The following is a 13,204-nucleotide window of genomic DNA, read 5'->3' on the forward strand; positions in this document are numbered from 1 at the left end:
GTTAACCTTGGAAAAAATCAATATCATATGAAAGGGCATAAATAGAGCTGTACAAAACAATACAAAAACACCCTAGGGCATCACAATAATGCCATCGTATTGTATTAAAAACATCATAGAACATCAATGTTTTAGTATAGCCCTTGCCCTTCGGAGGGAGTTGCGCTCTCTGAGTACGTTTGTGTTTGAGAATCTGCCACCACTAAAACACAGATTAAAGAAGGAACGTCCAGCAGCCGGTATCATCCCTTCACATACATTTGCAGACTGTTGTAAACAGTGATAAACAGTTGTGTCCATGTTTATCAAAATAAATGCAATAAAGTAAAATAAGTATACATTTTAATACAAAATTACATAACATAACAAAAATATTAATTTCAACAAAGCTATTATTTCTTTAGTCTTTTGATATTTTGTTTTATTTTCCTAAACTACAAGAAATGACTTATTTAAACTATTATTGATTATTTCTTCACTTTAATTTGATTTTTAATTACAATAATAAAATATTCGAGCTAAAATGAATAAATAAAGTAACTCTATCGTAAATATGGTAAAAAAGTTTTCACCAAAGATATTTAGCACATATTTTTAAGATGCTTTAAACCGTCTTATTTTGAAAGGCAGTTGGCGGAAGTGTTGATCTCAGGTTTTTTTGGCGGATCTATGGGAGCAAATGTCCACACAGTCTCTTTATTTACAGTGTTTAACGAAAAGAGTAGCACGCAGCTGGCGTTTAGTTAAATTTAACGACAGACAGGATTATAATCTCGCTTTGTAATCTGTTATTTGGTCGTATTTTGGTGCGTTTATCCTTGTTTTAGCTAGCGTTGTTAGTCGTTGGTTGGCCTGTCGCGCGTCGCGGTCAAAGGTAAGAGAACTGCGTAGCATTAGCTGCTAACCGGATTTATCCTTGTTTAGTTTAGGAAACATGTGTGATGACATGCAAGATAACGGCTGTTTTTGATGCCCCTTAAAGCACCGCTGACCCTGATGTTCCTAGTGCTCAGTGAGTTAATTAAATGTCTTAGTTTGTAGAAAATATTCAGGTTGGTGTGATGTGAGACCTGCAGCCATTTATCCAGTCTGAAAACCTACATTACAGATGGTTTGGATGAGTAATCGATTAACGCACTGGATACTGGTTAACTTTATATTTGATGGAAGTAGTTAATGCATGATTATAATATTTAAGATGGGAGCGCTACTAATGTTAACTTTAGCTTGTTTAGCTTATGCAGAGTAATGTTAAAAGATTGTTATTTTTATATAGCTGTGGTAGCAGGGGAGACTTTTAATAACTTTTTAAAATCTATTTTGCTGAACTAGTGTTTCCTGAGTTACAAACTATTTTAAAATCGTGTTTCTAATATACAGATATGCAAGCCAGAGTATACATACTGTGGTGGAAAGTGTCAGGTGTCGGCCCACCTCTGTCCAGTTGTTGTACACCAGTGCGATGTTTTTGCTGAACCTTATTAGGTTGTTGTAACCGTATTTGTCCATTATTTTAATATCCACATGTCTTTGAACTTTTTTAAATCATGCCTGCAGTGAAGTTTAAGCCCTGTTCAAGCTTTCTTGCAGAAACGAATGCACTAGTTGAAAGGCTGAGTTTTGTCCTCTTGAGCACCTGCTGTAGAGTTGACTGTAAAATTGGGTGTTTTCCCGGCACTCTTGATGTTGTAATAAAATGCTGTTCTTTCCTTTAAGGTTGACAAAATGTCAATACCACGGTCTCGATCACCACATTACAGGTAAATATGCTGCACTAACTGTACTTTTATTATACATCCATTCTAGCGTGTGACTGTAGTGTTTGGTTACTTGGGGAATATTTTATATCGTCTGGTGTTCCCAGGAGGTCATTTTTAGGACCACTGCTGTTTAACTTGTCAGCACAGTTATGTTTACCTGTCTCCACCCCTGTGTACACCGAGACAAACTGATGCGATCACTGGTGCTGAAGCTGAGAGTCTGGAAATTTCAGTTGTTCACCTTATTTTCCAAAGTCAGCTCTAACTATGCTGTTGTTCTGTTTTCTATCATCTAAAAGTATTGAAAAAGTTTGGAGGTTTCTGTTCCATAAGGTCGATGGAAATCTGGCCTGTACTTTTTTTCCACTTGACTGCAATGCTCTGTTCACAGGAACATTGCAAAGCACTAGGGCTGTTCGATATAACGATATATATCGGATGACGATATAAAAACGTCTGTCGTTTCATTTTACGCTATTGTTTGTTTCGTGGTGTTGCAAAATAAACTGTCCATCCATCCATTCGCTTCCGCTTATCCTTTTCAGGGTCGCGGGGGGCGCTGGAGCCTATCCCAGCTGTCATAGGGCGAGAGGCGGGGTACACCCTGGACAGGTCGCCAGTCTGTCACAGGGCCAACACACAGGGACAGACAACCATTCACACTCACATATTCACACCTAGTGACAATTTCGATTATCCAGTTAACCTATCCTATAGGTTATAAACTGTTATAAACTGTTTACGGCAATATTTTTTCATCATTTTGATGGTCACTGTAGTGGCTATATTAATTTCTTAAAGTTCTCTCTTTCTCTTATATTTAATATTGTTACACCCCAGTCTAGGGGTACAGGAACGTAACATAAGAGTTAAAAAGATTGACCCCGCCCTGGTCCCCAAAACCATACACAGGGGAAAAACGATTTCTTAGTGAATGGTGGTTTATTTGTTTACACTGAAAATGAAGCTCCGGGGTGAACAAAGGCCAAAATAACAAACAAAACAAGCTAAGTCAGGAGGAGGTGCTATCTAAAACCCTATGTGAAACAAACACCAAACAAAAGACAAACGCTACATCTAACTCCCTAACTGAAATAAACAGGAGAAAACAGTGCAAGGAAAAACAATAAGGCAGCTCACCCCTTCTGTTCCAGTGCTATTTACAATGTGCTATTTACAATGAAAACTAATGTACACACTATATACAGAACTCAGAAAGTCGCAAGAGTCACAAGCACAAATGTCACAGGTTTTGGAAGCCAGGGTCAGGTCTGCTGCTGCTGTCAGTGGCTGCCCCGGGACAACTGCTGGTGAGGGATTTTGAAAAGAGCCACACAAAGAGCCACAGAGACTTAAAGACACAGACAGAACAAGAAACAGCCACCAAAACACATTATGGCCAGGGCCGTAACAAATATAACCACACTACGGACAGACAAGCGCCTGTTTTGATGCGTTGTCTTTAGTAACAACGACGCTAAAACCATCGCGTAAACTAAACTCACAAGTGTTCAATTTCTACTAATTTTATTGATTTTAAGTTACTGTTCTTGTAATTTTTATGGGTATATTGTTGTTTTTCATTACGTCATTGCATTTTTAGAAATGAATCAGATTTTTTAAAACTGGTAATTGCAGTCCTCATTGTTTTGAATATACCTATTTGCTTATTTTCTTACAAGATCTTGCTAGTGTTCTAGATTGTACTTCCAAGTGAAGTTATGCTTCCCAAAAATTGATTTAAAATTATTTTCTAGATGCTGATGTATTAATTCCGGTGCTATCTGTTTCTAAAATGATAGTTGTTTTTTTTTCTATGTTTACTTTTTCAGGAGGTTGCCATTGGAGGAACCTGGCTTTGATCCACACAGACCAAGTGGAGATCTGGATGGGATTTCTATGGACAGGAGGGAACGCTTTCAGAAAGGTTCTGAAGAAATCAGGGAGAACTTCAGTGAAGACATGTATCCAGAAGGGCAGAGGAGATCCCCTCCATTCACAGATGACCATCGATTTGAACGTCAGCCTTACAAAGATCGGGAGGACTTTCACCACAGGAGGTTATCACCCCGTCATGATGTACGCTATGAAGAATGGAGGTTTTCCCCAGTGAGAGATGGAGGATTTGATGGAGATAGGAGAAGAGAAGGGTTTAGAGAGGAATTCCAGAATTTTGAAAACAGGAGTCGGTCGCCTCCGAGGTTCACGAGGGAAAGGTTGCCACCGACACCGAGGTCTCATTCAGACCAGAGGGATTCGGGGATGGGCTGGAAGAGAGAGGAGCAGGTCAGGGATCGGTGGAGGTTCAGAGACCTCAGTCCCAGTTTGAGGTCTGACGACCAAAGAGTTGGAGGAGATGGGGAAAGAGGAAGGAGATTCACTCAAGGTCCTAATAGAGGCAGACAGAGGGAAAACCCACATCATGAGAGGGGCCTCCCTTTTAAAAGACAAAGAAGAGAAATGGATGACGTCAATCATCCTGGGTAAATTTTAAGCAAAATGCTTTGCAGCACTATCGGGAAATGAAGAACGTAGAAGATTCCTATCTTCTAATTTTCCGTAGCGCAAATTTCCTCACTGTTCATCTTCATGCCTTAATTTCACTAATACACTACTCTAGTGTTAAATATTGCATGGCTTATAGTTTCTTACCTTCTTTCTGAGAAATGTAAAGTTCTTTTTGTCTTATTTTGACCTCTTTTCATTATTTGTGTTACCAGTGATAATACATTAATGATTACATATTGATTCATTTAGGTTTGATTATTTCCAGTCTGAATTTAAAAGTGAAGATGTTGAACCACCTCCTCTTATGCCACCACAGGTCCAGGAATGAGAAGGACTTTGGGGAACAGGGTTACTCAATGGAAGCAACCAGACATGAGTTTGGTGAAGACACTCGGGGGAACCTCCCCCACGGAGATGGTCGATACTCGGGGCCACTTGTCATTGAACACGATCATGGCATCCGAGACAATAGAAAGCTGCCACGGTGGGAAAGGTTTGATGACCACAGGGATCTCAAGCCTGAGTTTGATCGACAGAGGAAGCCCCGTCCAGGTGGCTCCTCTGAGGAGCTTTTTAGGAAGACGGGAACCAGGTTGAATGATCAGGAAGATCCACAAGAACACCGTTATCAAGATAATTCGGGGGAATTAAACTATTATGAAACTAGGAGAAGCCCTGTGCTTCAGGACAGGTCAAATGCGGCAAGATATGGTGTTCAAGGTGGCCCCGTGAATCACAGGGGGAGAGGTGCCACTCAACCAGCAAGAAGGCGGTACAACCCAAATCAAAGTGGACGGCCAGGGCAACCAAGAAATCACCCACGCTTACAGCAGGCCTCCCAGGGATACCAAGATCTTCCTCACGAGGAGCAGAGACAAGGGTACCAACCCTTTAGGGAAGATTATGACGACGACACTGAAGATGAGCCCAACTGGGCAGAAAAAGACAAACTTCAACAGTGGGAACAGGACAGGCCTAGAAGTCTGGAACGGCCCCCAGGGAGGGATTTGGACCCTAAAATGCCCCGTTTGAGGCAGCAGGGATGGAGCAATCAGAAAGCCAATAATGTGACAGTTTTAACAGAGGAAACGCTAACCATCAAGGTGGACATGAGTCGGCCCATAAACCAGAACAGGTAGAGTATTTTTTTAATGATGTTCTCAAGGGTGAGGGGTGAAAGTTCACACTTTCTTTTCATGATCTTGTGAAGAAAGAAAAAAAAAACTAGAAAGCTGCCACATGGAATTTGAAGACTGGGATTGGAAAAAGCACAAACAATTTCATGTCATCTGATATTAAAATTGATTTTGGATGAAATTGGTCTGAAAACTGGGAGATTCAGAACCAGTACTGGAAATGTGTTCCCTTATGGGGAATTAAAGGGATCTGCCAAATCATATTTGCCGTTACCTCATACGACTGGGATGCTTCGTAGAAGTTTCTCCAAGGAATCCATGTTGATTTAAAGTGGAAGTCACGCTCATGAATACTTGTGGACTGCAGGACACCTCAAGGAAAACAAAAGGAAGTTCCAACTTCATGATGATGTCAGTCTCCAACTGAATATGGCCTTTCTTTTAGGAAGCGTGGTGCTGATGTGGAGTCTTCATTTGTGCTTTGCAGAATTCACCTGGAAGAAAATTTGGAAGAAACTTGTTGTTTCATTGAATTCAAGTTCCAGTCGCACAAATAAAGGAAGCCATTTTGCACTTGGTTTCTTTTTTTAACAGGTCAAGTTAAATTGTGTAGATGAACCAAAGGACCTGTTATTTGGTAATGAAGATGACTGAATCCTAATTTATCCCCGTTGAGGATGGAAAGGTGCAATTTCTACCCACAACTCTGGATGATGTTTGACTTGAAAGTGCTTTGAGAGGCATATTTGCCTTAAATCTGCAACATTGTTGGTTTTTACTGATTGATGGACTGAAAGCTCAATGTGGGATACAAGACAATACTGACAGGATTCGATCAGCAGATGCAACTCCTGTGGGCGCTGGCAATCAAACATGTTTTTCAGGAGGATCTCAGACGCAGTCAGACTATAAAGTCTGAAGAAGAAATTGCTACTGAAACCTACATTGAACCACGTTTTCTAAAATCAAAAAAGAGTGACGTGCACCCTCCAAACACCATCTCTCACTGCCTGTCATCACTTGGTAATATGGTGTCTTTGGTGTGCTGATAACATAAAGGGGAGTTTTTGCTTCTGCTTTCTTTTGGAGCTGCTTGGAAATGGAAAACGATCCTCATTGAAATTAGAATTTGCCTCGTGCGTGCATTTAAGGACACAGTCAGTGATGTCTGGACTAATGCTGTTGCTACTGGAAGAGGAAATATCTGTTCCTTCTCTTGTTTTGAAAGGGAAGTTGAGCAAAGCTGGCAGTAACGGATGGTACTACTAAAAATAAACATGGAAACGCTGCGCATGATATGCGCTGTGATCAACCACACACCTTGTTGCCTGAATGCCAGAGAGGAGGTTCACTACAGCAAGCAAAAGAAGATGATGATGATCTGAAGGCTCTGCCATGGAGAAAATGTTGGGAAGCCATAAAATGAGACATTTCGCAGGAAGATGAGAAGACTCGGCAGCTACTGTTCGGGCCACATACCAGAGATGACATTTAGAAATCAATGACAAACCTGTGTGCACCAATCAGTTATTGGAAGAAGGAGAGACAGTGAATTGAGTCCTGCTCAGAAAGTGCATGCTGTGAGTGAGTTTTGGCCAATTCATGTTTGTATAAGCACAATCTTATTGGAAAGCGTGCCCGGGATCCAGATGCAAGGAATTGTCCAGGTAAAGGCAGGCACAATCAAGTCCCTGTTTTGTACACCCAGCCATTGGAATCTGATGGATGGATCATGAAAATAGTTCAACTTCACGGCCTAATCATAAATTACAGGCTTTTTGAGGAGGAGACTGATAACGTGAATATCATGAACCAGCTAAAATAAAGGATTCATCATCATCATCATCATCATCATCATCATCATCATCACGGAAGATAACTGGGAAAATGTACCCTTATTAACCTTTTGAAAAGATGGCGATGAAGCTATAAACCTGAATAAATTAGGAGCTGGAGCATTTCAAAGCAGCGAACAAAAAGGAGGATCTATTCAGAAGAAAACCGAAGTGAAAGTGTCCTCTGTTTAAGAAGAGGAGAAAATAAATCCACGAACATAATCTTCAGCAGTGACAGCAGATAATTGGAGGCCTTGTCAGTTCTTTCAGAAGAAGACCTCAATAATCACTACTGTTGAAAGGAAAAATGGACTCCATAAACAGAAACACCACTAATCTGGATAACTGGAAACCTTCAATCATATTCAGATCTTTGACCAAGAGGTTAATCATGAGGATTGTCCTTCAACAGTGCTTTGAAAAGGAAGCTTCTAAAAGAAGTAATCTTCAGGAGGAGGCTATGAATTCAAAGACTGTGTACAATCGGACATTTCTGTATCGTTCCTCTTGAACTGTGACAGGACTGGAGAATCCAGCAGACAAGTGGATCAGATATATGAACTAAGAGTCGAAGATTTCGTACGAGAAAAGAAGTGTGAACTTTCACCCCAAGCTTTAACTCACCTGCCAGTTTAAAAAAAAAAAAAAGCGTATATTGAGCTTCTCTGGCTTCCCCTTTAAGCCTTTTTAAATATCCATTAAAATGAATAAAATTGGTGTGATTCTCTGTGCGTTTAAGGGTGAAAACCTTCCTTTTTATTTAACCAAATAAAAGGCTGTAGTTACTGTAAGCATTGTGATTTGTGGGACTTGTTAAAGGTAAGTTTACTGGGTAAGGTAACGACTTTTTTACTTAAGTGTGATTGGTACAGAAATGACTGTACATTTAAGATCCATCTTTTAAAAACTGCATTAAATAAGGATGTAAACATAGTGTAGAAAATAAATATTAAAATGGCATTGTTAAAGCTAATTTTCAGTGAATTAAGCCATGCTAAACAAACACCAATTCCCCGGCCACAAGGATCATTTATCGTGTGTTTATTCATTATGCTGGTATCAATCTCCCTCTTTTCTTCCTCGTCCTGCAGCCCGCTGTGTTATTCTTCAGACAGGCAGCTCTCTTTAGATCTGGTCCATGTTGGTCGCCAGCGTCTGGACTTCCTGCCCATGCTGGAGCACTCCGGCACATATCAGGAGACCGCCATGCACACTGGGACGTTTGCCCAGGAGATTATCACACTCGTGCACCTTGTCAAAGGTTAGTACTGCATGTTGTACACAGGGCCTGCTGATATTTTCTGACAAAACAACAAAAACTAGGTCCAAGAATGTGTGGCACAGTGTTTGTGGCAATAAATTTTGGTAGGTGAGGTTATTGCACTCCTTGTCTTCCTCCTAAAACTAATTGGAGGCTACACAGTCTTAGGTGCCCACAGGTTGTCTTTGCAGTTCTCTGCAGCGTCAGCCAGGTTAGGCTACCAGTACACGAAACAGTTCTGTGTGTGGTGCAGGGTCTGGTTAAAGTAAACCGTCCAGCTCACATCAGATCTCCAGAGCAGAACCAGTCTGACTCTGGGATGAAATGCGACTCCACTGGAAGCTTACTTTAAATTCTTAGACATGAGCAGGACTTGCTGGTTAGAAGCAACTAAACTTTCAAAATAAGAGTAACGGGATTCTGTTGTTCTTTTGGACAGAGTAAAATTACAATAAAAGGATAAAATATGTCATTAAATATACCAGAGAGAGCTTCGAGAAGGCATCAAGCAGCACTGATGTGCATGTAATCATAGAGAAGAAAAGTGAGCTAAGAAGTAGAAATAGTCGTACAATTGGTGTGTTTTAAGTGTGTGTTGTCTGCATTTGCAGAGCAGTATTTCAGAGGGGATGGGATCACCCTGAATGAGCGCTTCTCAGCTCCACAAGAAGGCGGCTTTTCTGAAGAAGAGATGGAGGAGCTGACGCCGGACGAGGGATTGGAGTCAAACCGGTAGGTGGTGGGCATAAAGTTAGTTTTATCTGCCAATGTAAAGTGATGGTGAAAATGTTCCATAAATTATAAGAAATATCTTCATTTTGTTTTACAGACTCCTTAAAAATGACTGTAAAATCTTTTCTCTTGGGTTTCTGCTTCTTGTCTCGTCTGCAGAGGTTTCAGTTTGGATATGGCCTCGCTGCTCAGTGACGACGAGCCTCTGTTCTCCTCGAGACCAACACAGGTAAAAAAATAAATAAATAAAAAAGAAATGCACTCGATACTAGAGGCTATCGGCGAGCTCTGGCTATGACTGATTCTTAATCCTTTTGGTAAATTGACCTCAGGGTGTGAGGCTGCAGCCAGTGCGAGGTCCAGGTGACCTGAGGCACGACCTGGAAAGGCGGCGACAGGAGAAACTGGAAGGGGTTAAAGTTACAATAGCTGGGAGCACTATGTCACAGCGCCCCCTGGGTGCATGCAGGTGGGTTTTAACTTAAGTCTTCTTATCAAGCACTTGGTAATGTTTCTGCCAGATGTAGATGCTGTTTTTGGCAGAATATAATATAATATTCTGCTCAATATAATATAACAATTATCAGAAGGGGCAATCTTTCTTAGATTAGGTGCAAGGAGGTAGGAGGTAATCCTTGTTACATGGACCCTCCAGAGCAGGAAGAGATAATCTGTCTCCAATCTGATCCTCCAGAGTACAGTCTGCTTATGGGGGGAAAAAAAACCCAAACTATGCCAAAAAACCAAAAATAAACAAATGTGAGTGAAGTCTGTAAACATTTCTGTGGATCTGAGCTCCACGAATCAATATTTCATAAGGAAATGTAAAAACATCGTCCAAGCTTCACCAGTAGCTCTGATGTCACTCTGCAGCCCACTGCACAGGTCTGTTGTTTACACTCCCAACTTGGTTTTTAATTTTTATTTGCATAATTATATTACAACGTTGCTGTTGTAGCCTGTAGGAGCATAAAAATGGTCCCGTTTTAACAAAGACAGTAAAATGGATTTGTTTAGCTTGGAGTTGAATGCCTTTTGGACTCACTCAAAGAACTCTTCAAAATAAAATGAGCTCAGTTTGTCACTAACAGATTGAGACAAAGAAAACACGTGAAGAAGTCAAACAGGAAGTGAGCTCCCAGTGAGCCAGACTTTGTTTATTAAGCTGATTTGTGGTGTTTTACCTGTGGTCATGTCATGTGACCTGACCTGCAGTAGGGCTTTTATTCTTTGTTGTGGTTTTCATCAGTGACTCAGTTGGGCTCATAATGGATAGCTCCACCTTCAGCAGGCTGCACCTGGTGTCTGACAGAAGAGTCGATGCATGTATTAAAAAGATGTTTGTTTGCCTCCAGATGTTTTCTGCACATTGACATTTGACTCGCTGTTGTATTAATATAACTGTCATACTTTACCAGCTGCACTTTAAAACAACTGCCATGGGCCAAAGTGCTGTACAGAGGAGTAAAGACATAAAAACACATAGAATACAATAAAAAAAAACACGTCACAAGGTGTCAACAGCCAAAGAGAAGATGTGGAGGAAGAGATTTAAAAAGCTTTGTGATAGTCGGCCTGATGTCCCGGGCCAAGGAACGCAAATCGACTGAGGCGGTCTGAGTGGTTAACGCCAAACACCAACACCTCAGTGTTTCTATCGTAATTTTAAAGGTTGAGGGCCATCCAGGCTTTAATGTCTTTAGGACACTTAAGTACAGTCAAGCACGCGATCCTTCAGTTTTAAAAAACTGAAGTAAAGTTTATTTTATTCTTGTCCCTAACTGATTAAATAGTTTTAACATGTTTTTGTTATTGTGATTACAGTGATTCAGATATGCGATACAACAATAAGATGTCTCATATGGACCACAGGAGGCGAGATGGAAGCACGGTGAGCATTAAGAGCCGGGTTACAGCGAGTCTCACCTGGCTTAGTGATGTGTTATTTTTTTAATTTTTTTTATTTTTACTGGGATGTTTTTGCCATGTTAAGTATCTGAGGCTGGGAGGCCACAGCTCTGTAAAAACATGATTAGCTGAGATGTTCAATTAAAAACTTAAAGCAGTGAAATGTATCCGTTTCAAATACTAAGGTTCAGTGAAGATTCAGGGTGCATGTATTTCTGTTTCATATCATTTCAAATCTTCATCTCAAAGACAATTTTTACAGTGTATATATGGAGGTATTGTGTATACAAGAGACAAATATTGTTCTTTTAATAGATTGGCACCACTTTGTTTGTTTTGTATGAGTAAAAAGAAAATTCAGAAGCTATAAATGTTTAATTTATCGTCCCTTGAAGGACTGAACTGAGACACACCCAGTGACTTCGGTCTTTTTCTGCTCCACAGGGACCGAGGAGAGGAGCTCTGAACAGGCTGAACGCAGGCGCCCAACAAAGGAACAATCGCTTCGGCTTTCGGAAACAGAACTTCCACAACAGCTCTGCAGGTAAATTTAACAAGATGTTAAAAAGGAATTAAAAATAAAAGTCCCTGAGGAGGTGTGACCGAGGAGCTGAGGAGTCTGATCCTCCTCACTGCTCATATTTTCAAGGTTTAAGGTCGTCTGGCACTGATGGTCGAATAAATATTGTTGTTTTTAACCAAAACCACTCATCAGCTCTCATGTTAAAAACATATAAGAGAAAAAGGTTTTCTTTTAAAAAGATCACCTTTTTCCTTCCATACAGCATTGGTGCTCATTGCTGTCACCAACAGATGCTCCTCCCTCTTTAACCCCACCTCTCAGTCTTTATTCTGACTGCCTCCACCTGGAGCTGGTTGTAAAGCTGCTGAAAGGCAGACATCACAGCCGCGGCTCGCTGCTATCAGAGGCTCGCTCTGACACATTTAGTCGGCTTTGTCCCCATTGTGTAACGGACCTTAAGCTCCTCCCCTTCTCCCTGCCTGTCTGAGGTGCTCGGTTAGTGGAATATTCCCTCTGAACTTTACCCCGCTGACACATTTTAGTCAAAGGTGGTTTCCTCACCCGCCCACACAGATCAGCTTCCTGGATCTCGTCCAATCCAGTCTTCTCGCCTCATCTCTTTCCAGTTCGACCAGTTAAATCCTTGGTTTTTTTATTCTTCACCCCCCTGTTAGCCTGGAGTTTCTTTCCTTTTTTTGTCTGACCTCATCTCTTTCTGTCCCCGCCTCCACAGGTCCAAACTGGTGATCGGGCTCCTCGAGTGGTTTCCGTTCACATTTATAAAACCAGCCGTTCTCGGGCCGACCTGCGTCCATGGTGACATGTCGGATGTGACCAGGTTCCTGCTGTGGCGGTGTTTTTGTGACGGATGCAGCAGACTGAGAGATGAAGTAGAAAAATGTGAAATGCTGATTCGTGCAGCGCTGGTCTCTGTTTGCACCTGTTATTTTGCTCCTTCTCTGCTTCTTCTTCCTCCCTCATAATTTGATTTGAAACCATTTCAAAATGTCTTCGTGTTTTTGGTGAAAGTCTGAGAGTTTCCTCACAAACAGGCTTGTTTTTACCCGTCCCTGAAAGTTTGTTTGTAATGAGCATTTATGCGTTTTGGTCACAGGTTTTGTTCTGTGTACACAGTTCACGCTGCTCGCTGAAAGGTGCTGAACAAATAAAACGTTTGTTTTTAAATCGTGTCTGTTGCTCGATTTTAAAAGTTACATTTTTTTCCTCAGGGAACCCGTACGCAGAAAAAACACATTGGAGTCGTTGGAGGTTTTTGAAAGCATTCAAACTTGTTGAGGAGGAAAAACGAGTTAAACTGTGCTTTAAGCGAACCTGTGTGCTCAGCCAGTGTGACATCATTAACCACAGTTAGGTACAAACTCTTCTCAGCTCCCAGTCAAAGACACTGAGGGTTAGAAGAAAATGGTCCAAATAAAATCAGTTCTTTCTCTTCCCACATGTTCTGGCATCCATGAAAAACGAGGTTTAGCAAAATCGGCAAACAGGAATAATGACAAAATGTGTCAGTGTGGTGTAGACAT

At 41.1% G+C, this 13,204-nt stretch overlaps 1 protein-coding gene across 2 annotated transcripts; it reads left to right on the forward strand.

The window, feature by feature from the left end:
* The first annotated feature begins 639 nt into the window (after window positions 1-639).
* zgc:112982 (uncharacterized protein LOC503771 homolog) lies at window positions 640-12,848 on the forward strand. 2 transcript variants are annotated; one of them, XM_031726887.2, is made up of 12 exons: window positions 640-874; window positions 983-1,012; window positions 1,717-1,760; window positions 3,593-4,243; window positions 4,585-5,403; window positions 8,331-8,500; window positions 9,112-9,232; window positions 9,392-9,461; window positions 9,565-9,701; window positions 11,057-11,123; window positions 11,585-11,684; window positions 12,397-12,848. In XM_031726887.2, exons 3-12 carry the CDS (start codon window positions 1,726-1,728, stop codon window positions 12,408-12,410), a joined length of 2,184 nt encoding a protein of 727 aa, XP_031582747.2. In that variant the 5' UTR covers window positions 640-874; window positions 983-1,012; window positions 1,717-1,725; the 3' UTR covers window positions 12,411-12,848. The 2 variants fall into 2 exon arrangements, with proteins under 2 accessions (XP_031582747.2, XP_031582740.2); XM_031726880.2 differs by lacking the exon at window positions 983-1,012.
* Window positions 12,849-13,204: the final 356 nt, after the last annotated feature.

The sequence above is a fragment of the Oreochromis aureus genome, linkage group 9 (genome assembly GCF_013358895.1).
Source record: "Oreochromis aureus strain Israel breed Guangdong linkage group 9, ZZ_aureus, whole genome shotgun sequence".
Taxonomy (NCBI): domain Eukaryota; kingdom Metazoa; phylum Chordata; class Actinopteri; order Cichliformes; family Cichlidae; genus Oreochromis; species Oreochromis aureus.